At 42.4% G+C, this 12,412-nt stretch overlaps 1 protein-coding gene across 5 annotated transcripts in view; it reads left to right on the forward strand.

The window, feature by feature from the left end:
• The window catches only part of SNED1 (sushi, nidogen and EGF like domains 1), a 3,096,442-nt gene that overhangs the window by 1,153,703 nt on the left and 1,930,327 nt on the right, over positions 1-12,412 (forward strand). For all 5 annotated transcript variants that reach the window (XM_085634426.1, XM_085634427.1, XM_085634428.1 and 2 more), the window contains one exon: positions 1,548-1,664. In XM_085634426.1, coding sequence (XP_085490552.1) covers positions 1,548-1,664 — 117 coding nt within the window. The remainder of the gene's footprint in view (positions 1-1,547; positions 1,665-12,412) is intronic.

The raw sequence follows: 12,412 nt of genomic DNA on the forward strand, positions 1-12,412 counted from the left end.
CAAGTGGTTAACACCAATATGCAGCGACATGGACACTCGCAACAACCGGTCCGCTCTGCGTATTCTAAAATCTGATCCTAGTATCCTATTTTCATGCGGAGTGGCTAGGTTTTTAGGCCGAGTCTGGCTAATTAGAATCAGAGCTACACGAGGTGTGACCCCAATGTAGACAGTTACGACTTATCATAGGTGTATAAACCATATACTATACTGGTCTTCCACTTAACTCTCAAAATATTAACTTTGATTTAGATAGCACTAGCACCTTAAATATTCTTATACACTGCTTACTATGATTGATTTCTCCCTTATATGTACAAAGTATCCTAGAATGAAATCTTTTTATGAAATTTGTTTAAAGCTTTTACCTAAATATGCTGTTATTAATTTTATCTCATGAGACTTTTAAACAACCCTCCGTACTACATTTGTCCTTTATTGTACAGATTTTTTTTTATTGCATAGATACTGTTCGATGCTTTTATGATACACGCTGTCGAATAAAGCTATTTGAAAGTGAAAGTGAAAAAGGGACGATGAAATGTAACCTACGGTCTCACTGATACTGAGTTCACTGATCCTCATTGGTGAATACGACAGCCAAAATCCATGTAAATGCAGATATTGAGCTGACTGCCCCTGGATATTGAAAACAGTATGAGGTCAGTGCACATTGACTCTGAGCTGAGTGTTTCCTATACAGCATCATCAGTGGCCAAACATTACCTGACCATAGGCAGAACAGTCCTTAATATTGTGTTATTTGAGCTCCAGTCTCTCTGACACCATTCTGAGTGATCCCTGTTCTTGAACTTGAAGGGCCTCGTGTTTCTTAAAATTAAGGAGAAAGCATTATGGACTCACTGGCATCAGGTTGAGTGTTCCCTAGTCCTGCCACCTTATGAGCTCTATGCTCACTAGAAATCTCTGAAATAAATAAATACAAATATAGAACTAAAGAGATTCTTCCCACACCACGAAAGGCTTCTAGTCCCCACGATCACTGAGATCAAGCTGAAAGATCCCGGGACAACGCCCTCAAAGTTTTCACATCCACTGGCACAATGCAAATATCTGTCAGGTGCACCACTCTCACACAGGCCCCATACTCACAGGCACTCACGTGATAATTTCCCAGTGTGAACTCTTCTTAAGCCCCATGCTAATGGACAGCCACATTGAGTGTTCACTTCAGGTATGCCCTTGTGGGTTTGAAGGTTGCAGCACTGAGCTAATATCTTCCCAATAATGTCATCTGAGGTTACCCAAACTGAAAAGATAGATGGAGTTGACAAGACTGTCTTCCATGGATCAAAGGCTCACTAAAAACAAACTGACCTTCAAGCTTAACAATCTTTTCATAAACCCCACACTGTTTACAAAAAGGTTTGAGATAATGCATCATGCTCCTGGCTGTAGCAAAATGAGAACTCCTAGTCCTAAATTATAAGCCATTCCTTGGGCATCATCTCTCTTCTTTATCATAGCATCACTTCTTCTTGCCTAAATATTTTGTCTCTTTCACCTTCTTTCTCTTGTTCTTCCAGCCCTGCCATCCCCATGTGACTCAGAGCCATGTTTGAATGGTGGATCATGTGAAATTCAAGATGAGTCATACACCTGTGAATGCCCACGTGGCTTTAATGGAAAACACTGTGAGAAAGGTATGTGTCCTTTGATATAGGGATGAACCAATCATAATTACTGGAAGAAGTCATCTGTTAGGAGCCCCAGGATGATTTGAATATAGTAGGAGGGAGGGATTGAGGGTGACAAAACTGAAATCATTGGTAGAAGAAACCATTAGAAGTGCTTTGATTTGCCTATGTGTTCAATCAACATCGCTGGTGAGATTAAGAGAGAGAGGGAAACAGAACAAACTAAATAGAAACAATAGTGACATGCAAAGGATCGCAGAATTGTAGTTCATTCTAACCCTGAGACATGCTCATATACAGATCTGTTAACTGTCTATCAGGAACACTGTGTGCTTCGTCAACCTATGAAAATACAGATGTTGTGAAACACAAAATGTGATATATATATATATTTATATATATTACCTACTGACAGTCGCCAGTAGGTAGTTATAGTTAGGACCTATTTTCCATAGGAAATCCGCAACATTCTATTTGGAATAACGTTGGCGCCGATTGACGAATCTTCGCGAAATTTTCCAAACTTTTGGCCAGCTCCGGTCCGCTCCTATCCTGAAAATGTCACGTTGATTCGTCAAGCGGGGGCCGAGAAACAAGGGGGGTCCCAAAACGCGTTTTCCCCATGCATTTTCCCATAGGACCTGTTGACGCAGCTACAGCCCGAACTGCTGAACGGAATTACACCAAATTTGGCAAAGAGGTAGTCCTCAGTTCAGACTCGTGCCTTTTGCTTAAATGGTGTAAATCCGTTCAGTAATTCCTGAGAAAATTAGAGTTAAAAAGATAGATATATCTGGCCGGAGCCTAACCACACATCTCAGCGTGAGATCAGATTGGCTGTCAGTACTTTATCCAAGAAGTGTTGGCAGCCATCTTGGGACCAATATATAAAATAGTACCTCATTAAAAAGCATTGCAGTTAATAGAAGGTTTTAAGACTTTAGTTACATTATAAGTCATTTGTTGATGGTACCATACTCATTTTAGGAATTGTGGTGTGTTCTAAGGTGAATTTACCATGTGAAAAAGCCTTCTGCTGTGATATCATGAATCATGTTTGAGAGAAAACTATTTTCTCATGCTTTTCCCACAGAGGTTTGGAAGGTGATCTATAAGCTAAACAGAGAGCATATTTTCTGTAAATTCACATCATCTTTCTCAGTCATGTGAGAATGAAGTCTGACATTCTCAGTAAAACATGTACATCCAACAAGGGCAGAGACTGTCAGTTGATTCCTTTGTGTTCTACTGCAGCTTCCCAGAGTGTTCTAAAGAACAACTAGAGCGCTAACAGTCCTACTTATGACAAACGTATTGCACACCTGAAGCCATCTTGATTGGAATAAAGTGGTAACTCTTAAAACATTTAATTTAAAAAGGAACAAAATGAGGGGGTTGTTTTTGCCATAGAAAGTATGATTAGTGCTGCAGAAAGAAAAATTAGGGCACTTTTTGAGTGACTTCTCAAATCCTCTGCTATTTCATTAAAAAATTCTGACATGCAGACTGAAACATGCACTTTCAATACCAGCAGCAGACTTCCCTGGTGAGCAGTAGCTTTACTACAGTGATCTAATAAGCAACTAGAGTGCTAACATTCTGAATTTATGGCAAATGTGTGACACATCTGAATGCCTTCTTGATGGAATCAAAGTAAAAAACTGAAAGTATTTCCTACTGAGGAGACTGTAGTAAATGAGGAAATGTAGGAAACTTCATAACAAATAAGTCTCCCAAAATGGCCACCAGAGACAAAAGAGCCCAAATGTAGCCCAAATATCACCCAGATGTAGCCCAAGTATAGCCCAATGACAGAATGTCCCAGAGTGTTTGAACGAACAACTAGAGCGCTAACAGTCTTACTTATGACAAAAGTATGGCACACCTGAAGCCATCTTGATTGAAATAAAGTGGTAACACGTAAAACATTTAATTTACAAAGGAACAAAATGAAGGGGTTCATTTTGCCATAGAAATTATGATTAGTGCTGCAGAAAGAAAAATTAGGGCACATTTTGACTTCTCAAATCCTCTTCTATTTCATAAAAAAATTCTGACATGCAGACTGAAACATGCACTTTGAATACCAGCAGCAGACTTCCCTGGTGAGCAGTAGCTTTACTACAGTGATCTAATGAGCAACTAGAGTGCTAACATTCAGAATTTATGGCAAATGTGTGACATATCTGAATACCTTCTTGATGGAATCACAGTAAAAAACTGAAAGCATTTCCTACTGAGGAGACTGCGGTAAATGAGGAAATTAGGAAACTTCATAACAAATAAATCTCCCAAAATGGCCACCAGAGACAAAAGAGCCCAAATGCAGCACAAATATCACCCAGATGTAGCCCACATGTAGCCCAATGACAGAAGTGTGCAAAACACTTATTTTTTGTGTATTTGCAGTTTTATATAGTACAGACTTGTCAGGTATTGGAGTGCTTTACATGAGCATTGGTTACATCACACAAGATCAAATTCATTTTGGTTGTAGACATGGGGAGATTAAGTGATTTGACCAGAATCACAGAATGTTGAGCTGAAGCAGAAACACCAACCTGGTTCCCCAGTTGCAAAGTCTGCAGCTCTGAAAGTAACACCACATCCTCTCCCCTAGGTGCAACATTTAATCAAGTGGTCAACTGGATAAAAAAACATGAAGATTACAAATAATTTAAAAGTTCTTTGTCGCTATTTGAAAACTCAGAAAATATGTCCTCATTTTTGTTTTTTAGAACACTAACCATAATTTTGATGCAAATAAGACCCTCTCATATATGTAATTTCTAAAGGAAGTGCTCTAGGTATTACAGTTTTGATTACATCAAGATGACGTCAGGCGTTCCACACTTTTGTAATAAATATAGTATGTTAGCAATCTAGTTGTTCATTGGGATACTGTTGAGAGGCAGAGGCCAGGGTCACGGACTCTGAAAATTGAAGGCAGGTAGGAGAGTGCAGAGGCAACAATTTGACCACACTGGGCAGGCAGGAAGGGCAGTGGCAGCACAACAGACTATGGAGGGCAGTGGATAGGGGAGCAGGGGCAACAAACCAACAATACAGGACTGGCAAGAGAGGCTGTGGCAATATAATATACCATTGTGGGCAGAAGGAAGAGGCAGTGGTAGTACAACCATAAATGCCAACAGACCCATTTCAGCCAGGAAACGGCCAATGTTTTTAAGCTCAAATGGGCTTTATTTGATCTGTCTCCTGTCTACAATCTCCTCTTTTTCATTGTAACTCAAAGGGGAAAATCAATACCCCAGTTTTTTCTCAAAATCTCCCTCTTACCAAGTTCAAGATGTTCGCAAGTATGGTACATTGGATCATGGTAGGCAGGAGGAATTGGGGTAGGGACATGGACTCGGATAACAGAGGACAGGAGGGACATGGAGAGGTGCACCAAACTGACCCTACAGGGTAGGCATCAGGGTTTGCAGCAGCACAATACACCACACAGGGCATGCGGGGCGGGATTGCAGCACAACAATCCATAGAAAGCAATAGGGAGGGGACAGGACCATGCACATGGACAACAGAGAACAGAGGGGAAAGAGGCAATGGTAGCTAGCTGACCATAATGGACAGACAGGTGAGAAAGCTGCAGCATAACAGACCATAAAGGGCAGGAGGGACGGATCAGGTGCATTACAATGGAACAGACAAGCCAGGAGGGAGGGAATAGGGGTCTGCACATGGAAACAGAGGGCTGGGGGCAAGGGGGCAGGGCAGGAGCAGCACGATGACCATGGAGGTCAGGCAGGATGGGCACTAGAAACAAGGCACACCATGGAGAGCAACAATGAGACTATGATGGCATACACACAGACCATGGAGGGAAGGTGGGAGGGGGTCAGGGGCAGATAGCTGACCACACAGGGAAGGTGGGAGGGGCCATGGCAGCACAGAAGACCATGCATGGCAAGCGGGAGGGTTAGTGGCAGCACAATGGCTATGATGGGCAAGAAGGAGGATGCAGGGGCCTGCACAAAGGACCATGGAGGATAAAAGGGAGGGTCAGGACCTGGGCAGAGACAAGAGAGTTCAGGGGAAGGGGCTTCACAACAGACCGCGCGGGGCAGGCAGGAGGAGCAGTTGCAGCACGACAGACCAGGGAGGGCAGAAGGGTGTGGCAGTAAAATGGACCATGGAGGACAGGAGGAAGGGGATAGGGGCATGGCATGTGGACAGGCAGGGTAGAGGTGGCAGGGACAGGTTACAGTAATCTGACAGTTCTAGGCAGGTGGGAAAGGAGTGGCAGCTCAACAGAACACTCAGAGTAGATAGGAGTGGCAGGTCCATGGAACATGGTGGGCAAAAAGGATGGAGCAGGGGCATGCACAAAGACATCGGAGGGAAGGGGGAAGGAGAATAGGGGCAGCAAGCTAAGCACAGAGGCTAAGCAGGAGGTCAATGATGGACCATAGAATTGGGCAATGGAGGGCAGGAGGAGTGGACTGGTACATCATGCTAAATGGAGGGCAGTGGCAGCACATCAGACCATGCATGGCAGGAGGGAGGAGGCTAGTCCATGGATTCAGACAACATAGGATAGGGAGGAGGTGGATGGGGCAGCAAGCTAACTGTTCAGAGAAGGTGGGTATTAGGAACTTTATTGTTTTTAAAATGTGTCTGTGCGAACTACTTAAAATATGAACAAGTATGCAGCATAATCTCACTTTTATTCAGGAAGAAGAGGACGTTTGTGACTGTGACTCCGGGCTCACTTGGTAGAAACACCCCCTGACCCTCCACCCCCATCGCAAACTGTAATGCCCGTGAAAAGGGTAGGTGGACGCAGTGGTATATAGAACATAGTCCTGCGAGCACGATTGAAAATGAAAACTAGATATAGTATATGGTATAAACTATGTACCAAAAAGTGTGATATAAGATGAACCGGGCGTGAAATATAATATGCAATACATTGTGCGCGATGACAGATTCATTGGAGAGCGCGAGATAGCACAGGCACTAGCGTGTGCTATGCGATATGCGCCTTGGAGTGTAATATGCACAGGGCAGTGTTGTGTAACCTAACTAGTCTCTAAAGTTGTAATATAAAATATGTGCTGGGGAGTGTAACGTTGCATATGCACTGTGACATAGATATGGATCCCAGATTGTAATATTTATGGCATAGGTTATAACATAGGCATCGAGGAAGGCAAGTTAGATGGGGCAATATAACCCGTGCGAAGGCAAGTGTGGCATGACATATTCACGGGGTGGTGTTACAGTGCACATGGGCTAGAGAGTGTCATAGCATACGCACTAGCTGGTGGAATACAACACAGAGGTGTGTGGCACTCGGCGGGCACTGGTGGGTGTAACACAGCATTGGGCTCAGCCAGGAGCACGCTGTGACTCTCAAGTGAGGTTCGTCTCCTTTCCAGAGAGTAAAATAATACACACCCGGCGGTGGATGTGTGTTTTATTAACCGTGAGGGGGGTTTCTTGCATAGTTTGGTCGAATTTTTGTCAAATCCCCTTTGAATGGCTTGCGTGTGTATTAAATGTGCCCGTCAATAACTACCCATGTTTGTATAAATAAACAACAAGGGTGTCTACTTGGAGAGTACCCACCGGCGGGGGTGCCGTGATTAGGCACGGTAGGGCGTCAGACACGTCAGAGCTTCACTAGCGGTGTAAATACATTCCACATGGATTCATTGTATGCATAGTCGCTTTTTAATGAATATCACGCAAATCGTCATGGTGATAGGTACATACGGTTTGTCCAGCATGTCCTAGGTGTTTCTATAAATATATATTTTTTTTTAAATAAGAAAAAACAAAGGCCGGCCCCGGGGGATGGGGTCCCCGCGGCCATAAGTGGCCTGAGGAAAGAATTTAAGAAAAAAAAAAGTCATGACCGGGGTGTTTGGGTCTCCGGGGCCGATTAAGGCCTTGGGAGGGCCAAATTAATTGTTTTCAACAAAAAAATTAGGGTGCAGGCCCTGGGGGATGGGGTCCCCAGGGCCAATAAATTAGAAAAAGAAGGGAGGCCACACAGCCCTCCTTCTTAAAGAAATTAAATAAATAAAAGACCGGCATCGCGCCGGAGGCCACGCCCCCTCCTTGCAGCACTCTACAAACACGCCCCCTGGCCAGTTGTAAGTTGGGGAATTAATTCCCCTTCAATACTGAGGGTCCCTGAGAGCCAATTAGCCCAACAGGTGCTTCCAGTAAGCGCCACTGCGCTGCGTTGCAGAGAGGTGTTCTAGGCCATGCCCCTTTTTACATCTCTCTGCAACGTAGCTCTGTGGCACTTACTGGAGGTACCTAGTGGTCTAGTTGGACCCTAGGGACCCTCAGGATTCAAGGGGAGTTAATCTCCCAACTTAAAACGGCCACAGGGCGTGTTTACACAGTGGGGAAGGGAGGGGACTCGGCCTGAGGTGACGTGTGCAAACACGCCCTGTGGCGCGTTTTAAGAGGTAGTTTTAATCCCCTGCCCTATTATATACTAGGGGTTTACAGAGGAGGTCATGCTAATCACAGGGGGACCCCAATGCATAGTGTTCCCTAGTGTATGTAGGTGTTTTCACTGTTTTCTGAGTGTCTTTTAATATAGCACTGGCTCTAGGACTGGTTAGTCAGACTCAGTTACCACCAGTATCCGTCTGAAAAAGTTGACGGTACAGGATGATTTTGCAACAAGGCTTCTTTCTGCTCTTCTGTTTGTTCTTTCTGCACGTTATCCTTCTTCCTGCACTTTTCTTCGTCTTTGAGGGCTTCTGTTGCTTCTTTCTGCATTTCTTTTTTTTCTTTCTGTGCGTTATTTCTTCTTTTTTCACAAGTCCTATCTCTGTAGGCATAGTTAGAAATTAGCATTTAAAAAACATTTGAAATTCACTGAAAAAACCATAGGTTTCAGGCACGTTATAGTTAGAAATTAGCATTTAAAAAACCTTAGAAATTAACTGAAAAAACCATAGGTTTCAAGGGCGTTATAGTTAGCTGGACTTTTCACTCGTGCAAAACCATTGAAATTCCCCTGTTATAGTTAGTTCAGCTAACTATAACTCGCGCGCCCGCAATGCACTGCTGATGACATCACATATTACATCACTCATGACATGGTCATCATATGTACTCATACACCTATACATCCTGTTACACAACGCCACTCATCCAAAGAGTTACTCACACACATAGTCACTCATGCTAATAAAGAATCAAACATCCATTTACTTGCATATACAGTTATACACACACCACCACACTTACTTCTACAGAAACTTACACATACTTAGTGTTTTAAACAATCACTTATAGAAACACATACTTATTCATACAGGAACTCTTTCAATCTCTCACTCTCACATATACTCACTTATATACACCAATAGTCACATATACTAGTTTAAAACATATGTAGTTACTCATAAAGACATTATTGAGACAGTCATTCACTCACTAACACACCCATGCACACACTCATCCACCCATACAGTCTTGCACACATGCTGTCTTCAACACATACAAACAGTGAGTCACTCATTCATGCACCTATGCACTACGTAATACCCCCACCGAACCATACAGACACTCAGACACTCATACTGATACTCAAAAAACCAACTAATAACCTATATAGACACTCATGTAGCTACTCACCAACCCATGCAGCCACTTATACACACTGAAAGAGAAAGGTGGAGAACGTGGAAAGGGGGCACGGCTGCAAAAAATCTTTAAAAAAAATAGATTTAAAAATCAAGTTTAAGTGTTTAGATGTTAGGTGGCTCTAAAAAGAGCCGTTGTGTTCATTGAGTGTTTTTTGGTACCTACAAGTAAGTACCGATGCAGAGTCTAAAGTTCAAGAGGAAGACTCTGTTCCCTTCGTCATTGAAATGTACACCGTCTCCTCTATAAATGCCTTGCATGTTGTAACGCAAGTTGTTGTGGTATATAGAACCCATACCATAGTCTCTGAGGAAAGCAGAAACAGACTTATTGACGTGCTTTCTTGCTTTGTCAATCTGCGGACAAGGTTGGTTGGACCAGTTCCACTTTTGCCTTTGGCATATATTAGAATATACAAAGGTAGTTTGTGGAAAAAGTGACATCAATTGCACAAAGGTGTCCTTAACAAGCATTTCCAGACCTACCCCTGTGCCTAGGTCATTTCCACCACAGTGCACAATTATAAGGTTAGGCTGTGGGAGATGTAGAAAGGATTTCACCAAAGGCATTAATTGGTGCCACTTTAACCCTCTCTGACCAATCCATTTAATGTCTACATTTGGCAAAGCAAGGTCTTTCACAATACCTCTTTTTTCTGCATACTTTTCACTCCAGAAGACATAGCTATGACCTACAATCTACACTGTGAACATTTTCCAAGGAGATCTGGATGCACTCAGAAGGTGTCTTTCAGTAGAATGGCAATATGAAAAGAAAGATAGTTGTAAAATGGAGGCTTACATACTTTTTTTTTTTATAAAAAGAACTCATTGGCTGTTTCAAACCATTCTACATTAAAAACTAAGTTGTATGTTTACATTTTTAAAAGCATGTTTTGTATTGGTTCAGAAAAATGTGTTCCCAGAGAACATTAGTTTGGATTTGCTGTTAGGTTTGAAAAGTCAAGCACTCTTGCTCTTTGAATTAGAAATATTGTGTGCTGAACTTCTGATCTCTCTGCTCACACCAGTGTTCCATGACCCGTTGCTATGCTTGCAGGTAGAAGTCATGTTGGGGGTAGGGATCATTTGGAAAGGGTTGAAATTTGCAACCAATAGAAATGTGTGTTTCCATTTTAAAAAATGTGGGAAGCAATGTGATTTGAAGTTAACATGTATATGTGTGAAAAAAGAGAGGGAAACTTTGCCATTTACTGGTTCTGGTGAGAGGAGTACAGCTCAGAGATTCTGGCTCTGATAATCTGCTGTGTGAGTGCCACATTTCTTTCTCAACTAACTACTTTTAAAGGTGAGTTATGAATTTGAGAGGGGATGTATGTGGTGTATTTTGATATAAATAATAGAAATGTGTTTCTTCTTTTAAAGTTGTGTTTTAAATTTTATGTTTTGGAAGATATTTAACTGCCTTGAACTTGTAAGATATTATGGAGTATGTCTTCACCATAAGTTAAGGTGTACTGGTATCACCCAGGAATACTGTTTTGTGCCTAGAATCATATCATGAGTCTGTGTGCACACAAGAATTGTTGTCAGAGATTTAATTCCTGTTGCTCTTGTTCTGTAAGACTTGCACTCGTAGGAAAGGGGCAGCTTGTTTTCTTGAACTGTGATGGTTAGCATTCAGCAGATCTCTCTTGCACCTGACAATACACAGTCTCCAGAAACACACTCTTAGCACACAGGCAGCTGCTTCTCCTACACTCCCATGCTTACTAATCAGCACTGTGTGGTATTTCAGATAGCAGTGTGTAACACTAACACATTCAACGTCACCAAGGCTCATTTCCTTTGCTCTAGTCTAATCACTCACCCAGGTAACACATGCTCATGGTCTCAAGTAGCTGTTAGGACATGTGCTCTTTTCTGCCTCTCTAAATTATAAGGAAAATGTGTCAGGCTGTTATAGTAATTATCACTTACTGTACCACAGTAGTACATGTGCTTTGAAATTGCCAATCAAATATCGTTTTCTGCCTAGAATCACACCATGAGTCTGTGTGCACACAGGAATTGTTGTCAGAGATTTAATTCGTGTTGCTGTTGTTCTGTAAGACTTGCACTCGCAGGAAAGGGGCAGCTTGTTTTCTTGAACTGTGATGGTTAGCATTCAGCAGAAATCACTATCTCACAAATGAGAGGCAAATGCTAACACATTTGAAATCAACATGGTAGATTTTCGTTCCACTCCTGCAGTGGGTGAGGTAATTCCTACATGTTCAAAACTCCAATTAACCCTTACCACACATGTACTCTTACATACATCTCTGCAGTCTTCATGCAGTTGTGCAAGCGTCCATGCAGATCTCTCTTGCACCTGACAATACACAGTCTCCAGAAACTCACTCTTAGCACACAGGCAGCTGCTTCTCCTACACTCTCATGCTTACTATTCAGCACTGTGTGGTATTTCAGATAGCAGTGTGTAACGCTAACACATTCAACGTCACCAAGGCTCATTTCCTTTGCTCTAGTCTAATCACTCACCAGGTAACACATGCTCATGGTCTCAAGTAGCTGTTAGGACATGTGCTCTTTTCTGCCTCTCTAAATTATAAGGAAAATGTGTCAGGCTGTTACAGTAATTATCACTTACTGTACCACAGTAGTAAATGTGCTTTGAAATTGCCTATCAAATATCGTTTTCTGCCTAGAATCACACCATGAGTCTGTGTGCACACAGGAATTGTCAGAGATTTAATTTTTGTTGCTGTTGTTCTGTAAGACTTGCACTCGCAGGAAAGGGGCAGCTTGTTTTCTTGAACTGTGATGGTTAGCATTCAGCAGAAATCACTATCTCACAAATGAGAGGCAAATGCTAACACATTTGAAATCAACATGGTAGATTTTCCTTCCACTCCTGCAATGGGTGAGGTAATTCCTACATGTTCAAAACTCCAATTAACCCTTACCACACATGTACTCTTACATACATCTCTGCAGTCTTCATGCAGTTGTGCAAGCGTCCATGCAGATCTCTCTTGCACCTGACAATACACAGTCTCCAGAAACTCACTCTTAGCACACAGGCAGCTGCATCTCCTACACTCCCATGCTTACTAATCAGCACTGTGTGGTATTTCAGATAGCAGTGTG

Source organism: Triturus cristatus, chromosome 11 (genome assembly GCF_964204655.1).
Source record: "Triturus cristatus chromosome 11, aTriCri1.1, whole genome shotgun sequence".
Lineage (NCBI taxonomy): Eukaryota > Metazoa > Chordata > Amphibia > Caudata > Salamandridae > Triturus > Triturus cristatus.